Source organism: Lolium perenne, chromosome 3, assembly GCF_019359855.2.
Source record: "Lolium perenne isolate Kyuss_39 chromosome 3, Kyuss_2.0, whole genome shotgun sequence".
NCBI lineage: Eukaryota > Viridiplantae > Streptophyta > Magnoliopsida > Poales > Poaceae > Lolium > Lolium perenne.
In genome coordinates this window covers 51,810,540-51,829,776 of record NC_067246.2, presented here as the reverse complement: position 1 = coordinate 51,829,776, position 19,237 = coordinate 51,810,540, and the positions used below count along the sequence as shown (strand labels likewise).

The 19,237-nt window shown below is 45.0% G+C and overlaps 2 protein-coding genes across 2 annotated transcripts; both read left to right on the top strand.

The window, feature by feature from the left end:
- The first annotated feature begins 9,110 nt into the window (after positions 1-9,110).
- LOC127341283 (probable protein phosphatase 2C 1) lies at positions 9,111-11,990 on the top strand. Its single transcript, XM_051367092.2, has 12 exons — positions 9,111-9,268; positions 9,826-9,877; positions 9,955-10,034; positions 10,223-10,304; positions 10,409-10,479; positions 10,575-10,654; positions 10,741-10,838; positions 11,030-11,153; positions 11,239-11,321; positions 11,434-11,482; positions 11,586-11,653; positions 11,738-11,990. Exons 1-12 carry the CDS (start codon positions 9,159-9,161, stop codon positions 11,819-11,821), a joined length of 981 nt encoding a protein of 326 aa, XP_051223052.1. The 5' UTR covers positions 9,111-9,158; the 3' UTR covers positions 11,822-11,990.
- Positions 11,991-14,451: 2,461 nt separating this feature from the next.
- Positions 14,452-17,700, top strand: LOC127341284 (DEAD-box ATP-dependent RNA helicase 18). The gene is made up of 10 exons (XM_051367093.2): positions 14,452-14,797; positions 14,874-15,110; positions 15,215-15,463; positions 15,564-15,643; positions 15,738-15,843; positions 15,967-16,080; positions 16,166-16,264; positions 16,413-16,502; positions 16,601-16,851; positions 17,144-17,700. Exons 1-10 carry the CDS (start codon positions 14,507-14,509, stop codon positions 17,556-17,558), a joined length of 1,932 nt encoding a protein of 643 aa, XP_051223053.1. The 5' UTR covers positions 14,452-14,506; the 3' UTR covers positions 17,559-17,700.
- Positions 17,701-19,237: the final 1,537 nt, after the last annotated feature.

Sequence of the window (19,237 nt, the reverse complement as noted above, 5' to 3'; positions counted from 1 at the left end):
CGGGCGCCTATCGTGCTGGCGCGTATCTTAAAGCGCTTCTCCGTTTTACTCTCCGTATTTGTCTTCCAATCCCATCCGGAACAGGAATTGACTTTTTTTTGTGGGGTTGCTTTGCTTCACGTGTGACCGTTGCAGCTTGGTCGGATTCCGACGTGGATTGGACTCGTGTGCCAAGGTTTTTTTTTTGGACCGTGCTGAGCGTCCCCCGGGGGATCGGAGCTTCTGATCCCCCGTCTCCAACGATTGACACGTGTCCTCGGGACCACTCAAGCACATGGAAAAAATTGCCCCCACACTCACGAAAAGAAAAAGCCTCACACGCAGATGCGCTCCTGGACCTCGCTCCTGGACTTGTCGCCATGGGCGTGGTCAACTTGGCCCTGACCGGCGTCCAGCTCCGGCGAGGTTGCCATCCAGCTCCGACGAGGTTGGCGTCCACGCCCCCTCGCAGCAGATGACTCGCGTGGTCGTAGCAGTCGTTGTCCACCATAGCAGCAGTCGCTATCTGCCTTTGCAGCGACCGCCGATCTCCATGGGAGCATTGCCCCACCGTCACCGGAGAAGACCGTGGGAACCTTTGCAGCATCCCGGTCTCCTGCTGGTAGCACCGCGGGCCGCCGGTAGTAGCATTGCTGACGAAGGATTGCAGCATCATGCAATCTCCCTGGCATTGCCCCGCAGGTGGCGTGGTAGCACCGCCGTCGATGGAATGTAGCACCGTCGGGCGTCACTTGTAGCAACACCAGGCGCCCATAGTAGCAACGCCGGCCGACGGGCGCCGCTGGCAGCAAAGCATGGCGCCGCTGGTAGCAACGCTGGCCGCCCATAGTAGCAACGTCGTGCGCCGCTGGCAGCAAAGTATGCCGCCCATAGTAGCAACGCCGGGGGCCGCTAGTCGCAACGCCCAGAGGAGTGATACGTTCAATTTGCATCACTATTTTATATCATAATTTGCTGTTATTCATTGATATATTTCATATTGGGACACAATACTTATGTTATTTCATCTATTTTGCATGTTTCACCATTATTGGAGGATCAAGCACCGGAGCCAGGATTCTGCTGGAAAAAGCACCGTCAGAACGCAATATTTCGGAAGATCAACTGTGGAAGGAAATTATACCAAAAATCCTATTTTTCAAGATGACGAAGGAAGCCAGAAGGAGGAGCCAGGAGGACCCAGGGTGGGCCCACACCATAGGGCGGCGCGGCCCATGGCCTGGCCGCGCCACCATGTGGTGTGGGGGCCCCACAGCCCCTTTCGCCTCATTTTCTTCGCGAAACCCTTCGTCCCGAAAACCTAAGCCACAGAGGGTAACTCGCGAAGAGTTACAGCCGCCTCTGCGGGGCGGAGAACACCAGAGAGAAAAGAGCTCTCCGGCGGGCAGGAATCCGCCGGGGAAATTCCCTCCGGGAGGGGGAAGTCGACGCCATCGTCACCGTCATCGAGCTGGACATCATCTCCATCACCATCATCATCATCTCCACCATCATCACCGCCGTCTCCACCGCTGGACACCGTCACCGCCGTAGCAATTTGGGTTTGATCTTGATTGTTTGATAGGGGAAACTCTCCCGGTATCGATCTCTACTTGTTGTTGATGCTATTGAGTGAAACCATTGAACCAAGTTTATGTTCAGATTGTTATTCATCATCATATCACCTCTGATCATGTTCCATATGATGTCTCGTGAGTAGTTCGTTTAGTTCTTGAGGACATGGGTGAAGTCTAAATGTTAGTAGTGAACTATGGTTGAGTAATATTCAATGGTATGATATTTAAGTTGTGGTGTTATTCTTCTAGTGGTGTCATGTGAACGTCGACTACATGACACTTCACCATTTATGGGCCTAGGGGAATGCATCTTGTATTCGTTTGCCAATTGCGGGGTTGCCGGAGTGACAGAAACCTAAACCCCCGTTGGTATATCGATGCAGGAGGGATCGCAGATCTCGTAGTTTAAGGCTGTGGTTAGATTTATTCTTAATTACTTTCTTGTAGTTGCGGATGCTTGCAAGGGGTATAATCACAAGTATGTATTAGTCCTAGGAAGGGCGGTACATTAGCATAGGTTCACCCACACAACACTTATCATAACAATGAAGATTATTTAGCCGTATGTAGCGAAAGCACTAGACTAAAATCCCGTGTGTCCTCGAGAACGTTTGGTCATTATAAGTAAACAAACCGGCTTGTCCTTTGTGCTAAAAATGATTGGGCCACTCGCTGCAATTGTTACTCTCGCACTTTACTTACTCGTACTTTATTCAACTGTTACATCAAAACCCCCCGAATACTTGTCTGTGAGCATTTACAGGGAATTCTTCATCGAAACTGCTTGTCAACACCTTCTGCTCCTCGTTGGGATCGACATTCTTACTTATCGAAAATACTACGATACACCCCCTATACTTGTGGGTCATCAAGGAGGCAGCTTGGGGAGGCGTCGGAGACGGGGCGGATCAAGGTGGAGCCATGGCGCGGTCGCGCCGGTAGGAGGAGAGGCAGGGTTTGGGGCGGCGCACTCGCGGTGCTGGAGCCTGAAGCCGGCGGCGGGTCGGCTCGCCGAGATGTAGCCTGATGGCGTGCTGGCGACGGGACGAGGAGGAGGCGGGAGAGGGAGGGATTTGGGCGGCGCGGCGCAAGGCGACGAGCTTGGGCGCGGCGGCGCGACGCAGGCGACGAGCTTGGGCGCGGCGGCGCTGCGCCATGGCCTGTGCGGTCGTGGAGTACTAGTTTGGAAAGGGATAAGGTAAAGGAGGGAGAAAGCCAGGGATATGGACGACCCACGAGTGGGTCCTACACGGACACGCGTCGCCTTGCGAAGGAGGAGGACGGAACGCTCCGTTCCCCCGGATGATTATCAGCGTTTTCCTTTTTTTTTTTTTGCAGGTCGTGTGCCAAGATTTCTGAAGAAAGGGTTGTACCTGCTACGGAGATTTTTCGCTCTAAATTCGCATTCGTATATGTTTTCGAGGATATGGTATGCAATTTTTGAAATTCGCCTGATACAAATGAGGATATGGATATTTGTTAGGCGGATATCCGACGGATATTTCATTGCTATTAACTGGCGGATTCAGATTATCCGCTATGTTTGGCGGAATATCCGCTATTTTTTCTGAATTATCCTGAATCCTCAATTAGGATTATCCAAATAAATTAGTCTAGTCAATAAAATTATATACCCAATTAATCAATTGAACTATTTAGTTGGTCAAGTCACCTTGTCTCCAGTAGTCACCCTATAATTAACCATAGCTAAATCACCGTGTACACATGCACAAGCATCTCTGCCCACCTTGCACCTACAGCAGGTTCACAGGTGGTAGAACATCGACCATGTGTAGTCATGTTAAAATTGTGTAGTTAAATACATATAGTTGTATAATTTTTAAAATTTTATCACGCATTTTTAGCTTGTATTGCCAAAAAGTTGTGTAATCAAATGACTACAGCCAAAGCGTGACTCTAAGAGTGAAAAGTTGTGCCTAGCTTGGTGTTACAGGTTGCAAAAACTCAACAATCTTGTCACCATATATGTAGTACACTCACAATAATACACTCAGATTATGCACTTGGATGAAAACTTGTTTATATTATTTTCATGGTGAAAACAAATTATCTCTCTTCATGCGTATTTATTCGATTATTTTTGTCCGTTTTAATATGAGTTTGCTCCATTTCAGATCTGAATCCGTAGTCCGATATAATCCGTACCCGAATCCGATCTGTTCTGCATCCGGTAAAACAAATTGGTAAAGAATATGGAGAGAGCATCATCCAATACTATCTGTTTACATCCCTAATAGTATCGAAGATTAAAGAAGTATACTCACACATATTGTGTAAGCATCTACTAGATCCTGCAGAGAAATCACACGGGAACAGACACACAAATTTGGGAATTGAGTTGTTGTGGCTGTATTCCACCCATCCTCCCTCACAGCCAGTTCATACACGGCATCAGCCGTTCCTTTCTTTCTTAACTTACAAGCCAATCTGTTACAGAAGTAAACAACTCCACTAAATAGCATCTCCAGCGCGTCTCTCGTGTGGTAGTCTTCATTTAGCCCACTCTTCGTCGGTGTGCCATTTAGGAGCCCATCTTTGCCGCTTGGGCCGGCCCATGTTGCTCTTGTGCTTCTTGTCAGCTTCCTCCACCTCTGAGCCACTGACTGGCGGGGTTGGGTCGGGTCGTTGACAATCCCCCTTCCTTGGAAACTTGCTTGCCCCCAAGCAGGTGCATATGGGAACTGTTGGTGGAGCGAGTCGAGATCTTCCCATGTGGCCATTTCCTCCGTTGCTCCGCACCATTGCACCAACACCTGGGCCACGGTACGATCGCCTTGTTGTCGTGCACGCCGCTGAAGCACCTTGATCGGAATCTGAAAAAGAGCGTCAGACACAGGTAATTGTGGCAATACCTGGCAATCTGGACCAATGCACTTCTTCAATTGTGAGACATGGAAGACTGGGTGCACTTTGCTCGTCGAAAGTAAATCCAACTTGTAGGCGACCTCTCCAATACGTTCCAGAATGACATATGGCCCGAAGAACTTAAATGCCAATTTGTAATAAGCTCGCCGGACAACTGACGACTGAAGGTAAGGTTGGAGACGAAGGAACACTTTATCACCAACTTCAAAGGCCCTTTCAGTGCGATTCTTATCAGCGTGATGTTTCATCCGTTGTTGCATGCGCAACAAATGCTGACGAACTGATGCTATGATGAGATTGCGTTCAGCAAGCCATTCAGCAATATCAAACGAAGCAATTTGGTCTGTCGCTGTAACCCCAAAATACCTGGGTTGTCGACCATAGATCAGCTCAAAGGGGGTCTTGCCTGAGGAAGAATGCCAATTGGTGTTGTACCAAAATTCACATAGAGAGATCCATTTGGTCGACTGGCTAGGATGAGCACTAGCAAAGCAACGCAAATAACATTCAATCGACTGGTTGACCCTCTCGGTCTGCCCATCGGTCTCCGGATGGTTAGCTGTGCTCAACTTCAACTGAGTTCCAGTGGCACGGAAGACCGACTGCCAAAACTTACTGGTAAAAACTGGATCGCGATCTGACACCACCGACTTGGGCATACCATGGAGACGATAGATGCTATCAACAAATAGATCTGCGACCTTGGTTGCAGTGTAAGGATGCTTAAGAGGAATAAAGTGGGAATACTTGGAGAATTTATCCACAATCACCAGGAGACAGACAGTTGTAGTGGTTTGAAGAAGGCAAACCATCGATGAAGTCCATGGTGGCCACTTCCCATGGTCCTGAAGGAACAGGCAAGAGCTGGAGCAGTCCTCCGGTGGCAAACGTTCCGGTTTTGCCTGTTGACATGTTTGACACTGTCATACCATTTCTCGAACCTTTTGCTTCATCCCAGCCCAACTGAACAAGGAACCAAGCCTCCTGTAGGTCACTGGAAACCCAGAGTGTCCCCCTTGTGGGCTATCATGGAAAGCAGACACAATCTGCCGTTGCAACGCAACATCAGGTCCAACCCAAATCTTGCCCTTATGACGCAAGACACCATGGTCTAAGGAATAAGAAGCATCAGATTCAGGGTCCAAGGCTAACTTCTGCAAAAGAGTTCGAGCTTTTTCATCCAACTCATAACTATTCAGAACTGCAGTGAGCCAAACAGGATGCATAGTCGTAACAGAGAAGAGCTGGAACTGTGGACTGGTTTCCTAGATAAAGCATCTGCGGCTCCATTATGAATACCCTTTTTATACTGCACTCTGAAGTTAAGCCCCATCATTTTAGTAAGAACTTTATGCTGCCATACGGTGTGGAGTCTTTGATTAGTCAAATGAGTTAAACTCTGATGATCAGTACGAATGACAAATTCAGCCAACTGCAAATAAGGTCTCCATTGTTGTACCTCAAGAAGTATCGCAAGGTATTATTTTTCATAAATAGAGAGACATTGGTTCTTTGGCCCAAGTGCTCTACTGACATAAGCAACTGGGTGACCAACTTGAGAAAGCACTGCTCCAATACCAATATCGCAGGCATCCGTCTCAACTACGAATTGCAGCTTGTAATCAGGTAGTGCCAAGACAGGGGCACTACTAAGAGCATTCTTAAGTGTTTGGAATGCCATTTCAGTAACTTCAGTCCACACAAAGTAAACCCCCTTCTTTAAGAGATGAGTCAATGGCTAGATAAGTATAGCATAATGTTTAATAAACTTGCGGTAATAGCCTGTGATTCCCAAAAAACCACGCAACTCCTTCAAATTGGTAGGTGTCGGCCAGGAAGTAATGGACTGAATTTTGGAATCATCTGTAGCAACTCCATCCCCAGAAATCACATGCCCCAAATAAGAAACCTTCTGCTGTGCAAATGCACACTTCGATAACTTGACTTGCCACTGGTCCTTCTTTAAAATAGACAACATAGTCTCCAGGTGCTGCAAGTGCTCTGAATAGCTGGAGCTATATATCAAGATGTCATCAAAAGAGACCAATGCAAACTTGCGCAATACCGGTGCCAATGTAGCATTCATGGCATGTTGAAATGTAGCTGGAGCGCCCGTTAGACCAAACGCCATAACTTTGAACTCATAGTGGCCGCTATGTGTTTGAAAGGCTGTCTTGTGCTCCTCCCCTCGTGCCAATCGAATTTGGTGGTAGCCGGCTTTTAGATCAAGTTTAGAAAACCACTGTGCTCCAGCTAGCTCCTCCAGAAGCTCATCAATAACGGGAAGAGGATACTTGCCCTTGATGGTGAGAGCATTCAAATGACGATAGTCAACAACCAAATGCCAAGTATTGTCCCCCTTTTTTTACTAGGATCACTGGAGAACCAAAGGGACTGTTGCTAAGCTGGATCACTCCTTGTGCCAGCAGTTCTTTGATCTGTTTTTCCAGCTCGGACTTTAATTCAGGAGCAATTCTGTAAGGTCTAACAGAAACCGGTCGAGCTCCCGGAATTAAGGGAATTTGATGATCATATACTCTACTAGGTGGCAAACCAGTAGGTGTAGCAAATACAACATCATACTCATCAAGTAGAGCTTGTACCTCCGGTGACACAGGTTCATGTTTTTCTTCCATGTTTTCACGAATAAGCTGCAGTTCCACCAAAGCATGCGTGCACAGACTTTGTCCTTCACCACATAGTACAACGGTCTGCCCTTTATTCTGAATTGCAAGCCAGCCTTGCTCCCAATGAGTTACCGTTGGACTTAATTTTCCAAGCCAATCAAGGCCAATGATTCCATCATAGCTGCCTAGTTTTAAAATTCTAAAGTTATCCTGAAATTCAGTTCCTACAGCTGACCAAGTTAAGTTAGGAAAGTACTCAGTACTCTGAAGAAGAGCTCCACCTGCAACTTTAACTGAAACTGGCGCAATTAGCTGTTGTGTTCCTGACAGTAGCTTGGCACAATCTTGATTGATGAAACATGAGGAGCTTCCTGAGTCAACCAGAAACAAGAATTCATGTCCTTGGATAACTACCCGTAGCTGCATGGTTTTGGTTACCATAATAGAACTATCAATCGCTGCCGCAGATAACATCATGAGCTGCTGCTGGGGTTGATGAGAACAGGAACTCTGGGGGGGTATCTATTGAATCCTCATCGCTGCCTTCAGGCGATTGCATGAAATCAATCATTTCCTGTACCTCATGAAGCTGGATTGTGGTTTTACATTGATGTTCCCTGCTATATTTCTCACCATAAGTAAAACACAGGTTCTTCGAGCGCCTATATGCCTTTAGGTTAGTCCATTTATCCTGAGGTGTATGCTTCTGCTGTTCCGCTCGTTTCTCTTCCACTGTTTTAGAGATCCACTTAGCACGAGGAGGTGGAAGTGATGGTTGCAGCTGATGCTGGGCTCGCCGTGGTGGCAACAGTGATGCATACTGGCTGTTGATTGGTGTCAATCCATCCCTACAGAGAAATCACACGGGAACAAACACACGAATTGGGGAATTGAGTTGTTGTGGCTGTATTCCACCCATCCTCCCTCACAGCCAGTTCATACACGGCATCAGCCGGTCCTTTCTTTCTTAACTTACAAGCCAATCTGTTACAGAAGTAAATAACTCCACTAAATAGCATCTCCAGCGCGTCTCTCGTGTGGCTGTCTTCATTTAGCCCACTCTTCGCCGGTGTGCCATTTAGGAGCCCATCTATGCCGCTTGGGCCGGCCCATGTTGCTCTTGTGCTTCTTGTCAGCTTCCTCCTCCTCTGAGCCACTGACTGGCGGGGTCGGGTCGTTGACATATTGAGTTTTGCCGTTTGGGTGCATATCTTCTGGTTGATGTTTGTTGTGATGTCCTAAACCTTAGATTATTCACAATAAGATGGTTATTGAGAATTTTTTCTTACGGCGTGATTCTGACTCGATCTTCAAACTCTTAACATTTTTGCAGCAATGTTACTCGTGGTGTACACAACGGGACAGATTACATTTGGAAGGCATGCTACGAGATTTCCTTGAGGAGGTGCACCGTCTCCCTGTCTTGTCTAGCCTAGCCATCCATCCATATTTGAGGCTCTTCGCTTTTTATTGTAGTTTGATCATATTTGCGTTGTTGTTCTAACATACTCTTTTTCTATCTTTATAACTTGATCTCAATTTTTGTACGAGTGTGGTTGCTTTATTACTTATAAAGTGGAACGAAAGGATATTTCCAAGAAATATAATGGAATATTTTATCTTGTTGTCTACTCCCTCCGTCCACAAATAAGTGTACGTGCGCGGTTTTCAAAATACATTATGGAATGAAGTAAAAAATGCATTGGGAAGATGCATCTCCCCTCTTTAATTAGTTCACCTCCAATGAGCTAAGTGCTTGTAGAAAACAAGAAGAACATATGGTCAATATTATTGGGTTTGATTTTCGTGCGATGGGAGAGAAGCAATTAAAGTGCATAGAGGTACACTCTTTTGTGGACAAAGTTTAGGGCTAGATGTTCACTTATTTGTGGACGGAGGGAGTATATAAGTAACTGTGTTTGTCGTTCGTTGCCCACTGAGTTTTTTATATGCTTTGAATGAATTGGCAGGAAAATCCAGGACCAAACTGAAAGAGAGGCAATCCGGCGGCGTGGCCCCCCTGCCTCCACTATCCCTTTGCGAGCAGCTAGCGCCTCCATTCGCAGCAGCAGCAGCATCCGGAGCAGCAATGGCGGCCTCCACTGCCTCCCGACTCTGGCTCCCGCGTCCCACCGCATCTTCCCCCAGTCCTCGCCCTCCGCCTCGACTGGCGCGATTCTCTCCTCTCCGCGCTGCCAAGTATACGCCCCTTTCCTTCCACACCTTCTCCTTTTGGCCCTATGCTTGCATCAGATAATAGTTCCCAAAATTAATTGTGCTGGGTGTCACTATAATTTATCCAGAACGATTTTCTTTTTACCTTTTCGTATTTGTGGGGATTTTCTGTGTTACTTGAAGAACAACGTAGGTGGATCATGTAGCATTATTAGTTATTTACACAGCTTTAGGGTGTTTCAGGGTGTTACTCAACAGATTTTCCACAGCGCACCATGATTGTCCAAGTTTGGTTGAATGTCTACAATCTTATCTTATGCATGTGTAATGGAAATTCTGCATGTTTAGTAATGTTCTTTTTTTCTATCAACCCGCATCAGTGGATTACCACTGATGGATTTTTGCATATCTCAACTCAAATTTCCGGCAAGGTGCATCTTTTTTCAGATAGCAAGGTGTAAAACTAAGTTGCTTGCCCCAGTTTAATGGTTGAGCAATCGTTGGCACTACTAATAATTATGGTTCTCAACTTACTCGTGGTACATCTATCAACATGTGGTCATGTGAATCTATCATTGTAGGCTGGAATCTGTGTTATCTATTGGAACTCATGTAATCCCACACCCAAGAAAGGTTAGCCATTTATGTTAAATAGTACACACTGAGAAGAGTTGCCGATGTTTGCTACTGAACTTTTTCAAATTGTCAAGGTTGAGACTGGAGGTGAAGATGCTTTCTTTGTGGGTGATGATGGTGGTGGAGTATTTGCCATTGCAGATGGTGTTTCAGGGTAAGCCATCTTCACCGCAATGAACAATTTATTTCGATAATCGCTGCAGCCAACTTTGATCAATTCTTTATTCTTTTCTCGTGTATTTTGGGATGCTTCAAGTACTTTGCAAGAGATGTATTTGCTTTTAGCAATTTGCATTGACACATGGCTTTTATCCAGCTAGTCATTCTCTTATCTACTGACAGATGGGCAGAAAAGAATGTCAATCCAGCTCTGTTTTCTCGAGAGCTTATGGCAAACAGCTCTACTTTTCTCAAGGACGAGGAGGTATTTGCATGTTAGTACTGCTAAATAAAATATGTTCAAGTACAATGTCATGTACTACTATTGCAACAAATTTAATATAGCCTAGAAGTTTCTATCATCTGTAGGTCAGTCATGATCCTCAGATTCTTCTAATGAAGGCTCATGCTGCAACTTCTTCCACTGGATCTGCCACAGCGTAAGCATTATTCTTACCGTGTTTACAGCCTTATATATCACTCGTTTTTCTAGCATACATGTCAAACTTTATACAATTATGTGCGATGATAACAGAATCATCGCAATGCTAGAGAAGACTGGGACTCTGAAAATTGCAAGTGTGGGAGATTGTGGCTTGAAAGTTATTCGAAAAGGTGTTTACGGAAAATATATGTATCTTAAGGTTATTAGCATGCTTGCTTCATACCAATTCTAACCTTTTCTCTTCATTAACATACAGGACAAGTGATGTTCTCTACATGCCCTCAAGAACATTACTTTGATTGTCCATACCAGTTAAGCTCCGAGGCAATTGGTCAAACATATAAGGATGCACTGGTATATATTTATGAAATTGAATCAGCTGTTATTTTTTTGTTGTTGAAGCGCCGGTATTGTGACACGGCTGTTGTATAACTGGTCTTTTTTTTTTTTTTTCACTACACTGGTAGATAGAGCGAAAAAAAAGATATCAGTCTTTTCGAAGATTGTTCCTTTCTGATTTTGATCTCTTTTGGTTTATGTACCAGGTTTGCACTGTACATCTTATGGAGGGTGATATCATAGTTAGTGGCTCAGATGGATTTTTTGACAACATCTTTGATCAAGAGATTCTTGCTGTCATTTCTGAGTCTCCAGGGATAGATGAATCTGGTAAATCTCTCACTTCTGCAACTGCAGACGTAAAATGCATGGTCCATTCCTTCCAATCCCTCTAAAAACATTGCTGTTTTCACAGCGAAAGCTTTGGCGGAGCTTGCGAGAAAACATTCAGTGGATGTAAGATTTGATTCACCCTATTCGATGGAGGCACGGAGTAGGGTGCGAAACAACTACATCTTCTCTTTTTCTCTTGTCACCCTTTACAAGTTTCTACAACCTGTTAGCTATAAAAATGGATATCACACCGTTCATTCCTGTTACTTACATTCAGGGTTTTGATGTTCCTTGGTGGAAGAAGCTACTTGGAGCCAAGTTAACAGGTATGCTGTCGTTATCCAGCTACACCCCATGCCATGCTCTGTTCCAACCAGAAAAATCAGCAAGCTCACGATGCCACTTTTTTTCTTCTTTTGGTTGGCGCAGGTGGTAAGATGGATGACATTACGGTCATTGTCGCTCAAGTGAATATAGTGGTGATCCCAGATGATGAGGTAGACCTGTAAATTCATTTGGTTTTGATAGCAACTAATTCCATCTTTCACCTTGAGATTCCTTATGCTGTGTCATATTTGCAGGGTGCCATAGTTGAACGGGAGAAAGGAGCTGAAAAGGTCACTGTCGCTGCAACTGCAACTGCATCAGCTGAACAGAAGGGATGAAAAGGAGTTGTATATATTGACCAAAATTATTTTTCGCAGCAGTGCAAAGAAATTAATGAGAACTGTACTTATGAACACCCATGCGTATATAATTTATTTGGACTGGGTTTAGTTTGTACAGATATGAATCTCAGAGTTATTACAAACTATGAATTTTCCAAAGTTCCAATGGGTTTTGTTCATGTCAAATTGGATACAGGTAAACTTTAAACTTCAAACGGAGGCCGAGCTACACGTAGCTCTTTATTTGCAAACACTCAGGATTCATATTTCAAAGTTTCAAAAAATCTGAAATAAAATTCTAGAGATAGCCAATGATGTATACTACAATGGTGTAAAATCTCAATACAAATTACTTCATATTCTAGGCTACACAAAAAATGACAAATTCTGATAAATTTTATAGCGAATAGTGCACATTTCAATACTATAAAATTTCTCAGTTTTTGTCAATTTTGTGTAGCCGGAAATACAAATAAGTTTGTATTGAGATTTTACACCATCGTAGTATTCATCATTTCGTTACCTACAAAATTTTATTTTGAATATTTTTGAAACTTTGAAATACGAATTTTAAGTGTTTGGAAATAAAGAGCTACATATACTTGAAAGCCCCAACTGTTGAGGACACTAGATGGCTGTTGTCGATGTGAGGCTAAAGGGTTTCCGGTCATGATCGGTAGCATTAATTGCATGCAGTGGAAGAAAACTGACCATTTTGATGGCAATGTCAATACAGTGGCCATACCGAGGGAAGCATTGGCACCACAAGATTTATGGATTTGGCACTATTTTTTTGGCATGGCCAATTCCCACAACTCTTATGGTGAGCTATGAGATCACAATGCATATGACAAACCATATTATCTTGTTGATGGCATTTATCCTGACTGGACCACACTGGTGAAGACAATCCATAATCCTCAAATAGAGAAAGAAAAGAGATTTTTCAAGATGCAAGAGGCTTGCAGGAAAGATGTGGAGCGAACATTTGGTGTGCTCCAAACTTAGTGGGCTATTGTTCCTCACCCAAATAAAACATGGTCTCTTCAGACCATGCATGACGTGATGACTTTTTGTGTAATCATGCACAACATGATCTTCGAGACGGAGTATCCTAATGAACTCGGATGTGACTTTCAGGGTGAGCTGGTTGAGCAATGTTGAAGTCCCGACGCCTCCGGAAGGATTTGGTTGACCATTAGAATGATGAGTAGTCAATCTCATCTCGTTCTATTTATTAATTATGAACTATGCTCTATGTATTTTCATTCATGGCAATGCATCTGGACTTTGGTATTTCGTTCAATGTAATAATAAAGAATTTTGACCTATATTGTCGTTGTTGGTATGGCCAATTTGTTTCATATATTGCACTTTTTTTCGATAAAGGGAATATATTAATATCAAAACGATACCAATTACACCCAGCCTCTGCAACAACGCACCACCCTAATGGCACTACGGATGCACACAGCCAAAAAAAGAAAAAGGAAACTAAGAAACAAAAGTCCCGCTACAGTATCTCGGGCCTAACAACAGCAATACATCCACCGCCAAGACAACACCTGAAATACAGAATCTCCAAAAACGACGCCTCCAAGAAGGGAACAGTGCGCTAACACCATCGTCGCCCGATCAACGATCTTAGGTTTTCACCCTGAAGATAGTCCCCGCTCTCAAAACAATGCCTCCAACAAGGTCATTGCCAGGCACAACCAGTTAAGGCCAGACCTTGGGCTTTCACCCTGAAAGGTAGGACTCTGAACTTCACCTGTGTTGTCGCCCCCACTTTCATACCGCTGCTGTGAAGCCCGGAACACCAAGCAAGTCCCTCAACAGCGCGGAGACTTGAACCTCCCTTAGCTAGTCCTCCCCTCCGGCCTTCATGAACTTCTCTTCTTCCGACTTTAATCATGGATCCAAAGACACATGATGTCAACACGTAAAAAGAGCTTCGCGCCGCTCCCTCCGTAACCAATCGGTCGGAATAAAAGCATGGGTGCGCACGACCGAATACCACCGATCCAAAGAAACTCCGTGCAAAAACACTGTTACATTCGCCGGCGGAGCCTTCCGGAACTCAACACTCCGGCTAGATCACGAGTCCAGGCCTCCGGTAGGTCTTCCTCTTCACGCAAGAGAGACCCTAGGACCACCGCCTTTATTCAGGTCGGACCCCCACGTCGGCGACCATCCCGGGCTGGCCACTCCAACCCTCCACCGGCAACTCCGTCGCCGGCTTCCAAGCATCTCCATCTCGCCGTCGGAACGCGGTGATAGATCGATAGATCCACCACCACCAACCGCAGGCCGACCCTCTCCGGCGAAGAAGAGGGTCACCTCCACCGTCGTACCTATATTGTCGTTGTTGGTATGGCCAATTTGTTTCATATATTGCACTATTTTGGATGAAAAATCTAACTCAATCCTGGACGGACAAAATACGTCAGACCACTTGGGCCAGATGCAAACGATCAATGGTTGTCTGAAGGCTGATTTCGCGTCTATAGCCTGACGTAAACGGAGTGACCGAAATACGTCGGAGGGGAAAAGGGAATCAAAAACAGATGTAGATTACGTATACTCAAAAACCGCCTACGAGAGCCGTTTGCGTGCGACCCAGAATACATGACCTAAACTGCCAGGTAAACCCTCCCAACCGCCGCAACGCAGCGCTCCCCCATGGCCTCCTCCTCCACCTCGCCGGCGACGGCGGCCGCCAGGAAAAAGCGCGCGCTGACGGAGCAGCGGTTCTCGGAGCTGTCCCCGGCCATTTCCCCGGAGGTGGTGGAGGCCCTGAAGCGCGGCGGCTTCCGGCGGTGCACGCCCGTGCAGGCGGCGACCATCCCGCTGCTGCTGTCGCACAAGGACGTGGCCGTCGACGCCGCCACCGGCTCCGGCAAGACCCTCGCCTTCGTCGTCCCCGTCGTCGAGATGCTCCGCCGCCTCCCCTCGCCTCCCAAGCCCCACCAGGTCGCCTCCGTCCCCTCTTCTCTGTTAGTGTAGCGTTTCAGTTCTGATGATTAACAGCTGAGCCGAATTCGTGCAGGTTCTGGGCATCATCATCTCCCCGACGAGGGAACTGTCGTCGCAGATATACAACGTGGCGCAGCCCTTCTTCGCGACGCTCAAGGGCGTGTCGTCCATCCTCCTGGTCGGCGGGCTGGACATCAAGGCGGAGCTCAAGAAGGTGGAGGAGGAGGGCGCCAACATACTGGTCGGCACACCCGGGAAGCTCTTCGACATAATGGAGCGCCTGGACTCCCTGGAGTATAAGAATCTCGAGGTTGTTTTGGGGGAACAAAGGACCTGTCTTTGGTTGGTTTCTGCTTTGGCGCAAATGGGGAGTATGCTGATGTTGTTTCGATTTCTGGTGTCCCTTGGAAGCAGATACTGATCCTGGATGAGGCGGATAGGCTCTTGGACATGGGCTTCCAGAAGCAGGTCACCTCGATTATTTCAAAGTTACCGAAGCTGAGGAGAACCGGGCTGTTCTCCGCTACACAGACTGAGGCTGTCGAGGAGCTGGCAAAAGCAGGGTTGAGGAATCCCGTGAGGGTCCAGGTTAAGACGGAGGCCAAGGATGCTGCTCAGCAAGATCTTGGTCCCTCCAAGACGCCGCTGGGGCTCCGGTTGGAGGTATGGCGAGATTGCTTTTGTACAGCAGTTGGTCGTTTATCATTTATCATGATTTTGTGAATATCTACCGCATGTGAGCCACAATCTTGTTTTTCTGCAGTACATGATATGTGAACCATCAAAGAAATCATCACAACTTGTTGATTTCCTTGTGCACAACAACGGAAAGAAAATCATGGTGTAAGTACGAGATCCCTGGAAGTTTCAGTTTGTCAGCATATTTAATTTGTGTGTGCCATTGTGCTAATTTGTGCACGGTCTTGCTCGAATGCAGCTATTTTGCAACATGTGCCTGTGTAGATTACTGGTCTGTTGTTCTTCCAATGCTCAACTTACTTAAAGGTTCTCCAGTAATACCTTACCATGGAAAGATGAAACAGGTTATAGCAAAATATGTCTTTTTGTTGTAAAACCCAATGGCCCAATATGTGGGCTTTATGTTGGCATATTTTGGTATTATCTGTTTGTATTAATTGCCACCATGTTGTTCTTTCGGTATGTAGGGCCCTCGTGAGAAAGCTCTGGCGTCATTTTCTGCTCTTTCAAGTGGTATTTTAGTCTGCACTGATGTTGCAGCAAGGGGTCTTGACATACCACATGTTGATCTAATTGTGCAGGTTACATATTAATATTTTTTCTACCCCTCTTAACTTTTTCTTTACATGGAGCCATCAATTAACATTTTGTATTCTGTTCTTCCAGTACGATCCACCTCAAGATCCCAATGTTTTCATACATAGAGCAGGTCGCACTGCCCGCTATGATCAAGAAGGAGATGCTATTGTATTTCTCTTGCCGACGGTAATGTATTCTGTGTCGAACTCGTTTTTCCGAATTGCAACATACTACACATAGTACTAGTTAAAGTATTTACTTGTATCGGCAGAAATTGTGTTTTGTATGCTGGTTGTCTTATTGAGAAAGACATCTAAACTTACTTCCTTTGCAGGAGGATTCTTATGTTGAATTCTTAAAGCTTCGAGGTGTACCTCTCATGGAAAGGGAGTGTTCCAGTGATATTGTAGATATTGTGCCACAGGTTGGTCGTTTTGTTGGTAATTAAGGTTTCCCACTTGAGTCGAGATATCACTTAAATATCATTCTGTCGTGCTGATTGTGGACTAATTTATGGTGCAGATCAGAGCAGCTGCATCAGAAGATCGTAATATCATGGAAAAGGGGCTTCGAGCTTTTGTATCATTTGTTCGTTCATACAAGGAGCATCACTGCTCGTACATTTTCAATTGGAAAGGACTTGAAGTAGGAAAGCTGGCCATGGAGTATGGCTTACTTCAGATCCCATCCATGCCAGAAGTGAAGCACAATAATCTTTCACTGAAGGGATTTATGCCTGTCAGCAACGTCAACTTTTCACAAATCAAGTTCAAGTAAGAACTGTGGCCACAACAGCATTATATGCATAGTTTTTGCTGACCCAATTACTTTAAGTAGTACGGCAATGTGATTAGTGCTAGTGTTTACTATAAGACGTGCATAATTGAATGTTCAGTCGTCTAAATAAAACCCTTCCTCAAATTACGTTAATGTTGGTACTGAACATGTTTAGATTTCAAAGGTCGATGTTGAAGTGATCTCAGAGTCAGCTGACTTCTGGTTTTGCTGGAATGCTAGTACCAACCAGCTGCGAGGACTAACATGTTTCCTGTCTTGGTTCTGCAGGGACAAAACTCGAGAGAAGCAACGCCAGAAGGTACTGAAAAGAAAAGCGGAAGAGCTAGCTCAAGAGCCACCTGAGCCAGAAAGGAGAGTTCGGGAGAAGCCTCTTAAACCAAAGCGCAAGCAGACGGGCAAGCAGCGACAGACGATCCAGACCAAGGAGGACATGGATGAGCTGACGCACGAGTACCGGCTCCTGAAGAAGCTGAAGAAGGGTGTGATCGATGAGGATGAGTACGAGAAGCTTACCGGGTTCGGAGACTCGGACGGCGGAGGTTCTTCTGATGGGGAGGACAAAGGGAAGGAGAGGCGCAGAAAGGTTCAGAAGAAACTCAAGCAGAGAGGAGGGAAGACGAGAGGAGGGTCTGCCAGGAAATTTGATGGAAAGAGTAGTAAGCTGAAGAGCAGGAGAAAATGAACTTATTGTATACTGAGAAATTCTGCCAGTTTTTTTTTTTTTTTTTTTTTTTTGCTTAGCCGGTGAAGAGGCCGATTTTGTGCCGCCTGTAGTTACTGCTTTGATGATGGTGAACAATTTTCATGCTCACACGACAACAAAATCTTGGATTGGTTCTAGTATTGCCACGGATATGACCTGGCACGAGAGCATAAAGAAATGGTCACAAAAATGTTCCAGTGGACTGCTTTGGTCATCTCAGTCACCGTTCAATGGTAAAAAAAATTATGCTCACACAAGAATGAAATGTGACTCCAATAGAGTTCCCGTCACATATCAGAAAAGAAATTATTATGCTTTATTAACCAATCACCCATGGGCATGCTCATTGAATAGTTATTACTGAGGCAAAAAAAATTTTTGGTAAGTGTTAGTTACTTCCTTCTGTAGGGGAAAACATTTACGGTAACTGGGGTAGTAAATTGCACAACACAGCCTTGGCAACATACCCCGGTACATCATCAAATTCATCATCATCCCAAAGAAATGGTCACACGAAAATGTTAAGTGGACTGCTTTGCAGGTCATATGAGTCACAGTTTGATGGTAAACAATTTTATGCTCACACAAGAATGAAATTTTAGGCCATTACACAGTCCCCACGGAAACTGAAGTCACGGTAAGTAGCATGAAACTTTTGACTAACCAATTGAGTTTTTTTTTTTGCAGGTATTGAGTACTTATTAGTGAAACAGATTTTCTTTTACAAGTACTAGTAACTTTTCTTTTTTGATATGGAACACTGATGTTCTATTAACTTAGCTCGGCAGAATCGCCGGACGTGGCTGAGATTACAAGTTCGGGAACATCGTCTAACCAGACACAATGCATACCATAGCTTCCTGAAGCACCTAACCCCGCCAGGATATGTGCTGGCTTTACACTCACGTGGCATATAGAGAACTCTAGTCTCGATGAATGCTAACACCAATTGGACTTTTGTTTCCCTCAACAAAGCTCCCGTGGCGACAAGTCATATTTTTGGGGAAATCATCAAAAGCTTTATTACGAAAATTGGGGGTAAATTGCCCACCACAACGTTGGCAACATACCCTCTACCCAGGGTAGCAATCTACGTGATGGATCTGCAGATCATGGATCACTTCCTCCGACGGGGAGAAATTAGGGCATCAGCAGTCAATGCTAGCACTTGGGAATCAGTCTCGAAGACCACCCTGTTGGCGCCAATGTCCAGTCATTATTGCATCATCACGTGGAGTTTCCCACTGTAGGCGTCAGCTATACTAACCTCCATCCCAAAGTTTGAAGCCTATTTTTTTTAGAAAGTCAAACTATGTTAAGTTTGATTAAATTTTTATAAAAAATCATTAACATGAATAGTACAAAATTAATATCATTAGATAGATAATGAAATATATTTTCATATGATATCTATAAAATATCATATTTGTTCATAAATTTTTCTAAAAATTTGATTAAACTTTACTTCGTTTAACTTTCTGAAAAAATATAGACCTTAAACCTTAGGATGGAGGTAGTATACGCTTTGCCTGCACTTGTAGCAATAAGCTCACACCGCATGGTTCTCAGCCTCACTTCTCCCGATCAGTTTTAAGCTTCTTCCCCTAACTAGTCGCGTAGCATAGAAAATGGTAGTGGTTTGATAAAACAAATAGTAC

Coding starts and splice junctions, on each gene's coding strand:
- LOC127341284 (XM_051367093.2), top strand. CDS start 14,507: ATGGCCTCCTCCTCCACCTCGCCGGCGACGGCGGCCGCCAGGAAAAAG. Junction 15,464..15,563: donor CGCTGGGGCTCCGGTTGGAG/GTATGGCGAGAT, acceptor GTTTTTCTGCAG/TACATGATATGTGAACCATC. Junction 16,265..16,412: donor TTGTATTTCTCTTGCCGACG/GTAATGTATTCT, acceptor CTTCCTTTGCAG/GAGGATTCTTATGTTGAATT.
- LOC127341283 (XM_051367092.2), top strand. CDS start 9,159: ATGGCGGCCTCCACTGCCTCCCGACTCTGGCTCCCGCGTCCCACCGCA. Junction 10,035..10,222: donor ATTGCAGATGGTGTTTCAGG/GTAAGCCATCTT, acceptor ATCTACTGACAG/ATGGGCAGAAAAGAATGTCA. Junction 11,483..11,585: donor ACTTGGAGCCAAGTTAACAG/GTATGCTGTCGT, acceptor TGGTTGGCGCAG/GTGGTAAGATGGATGACATT.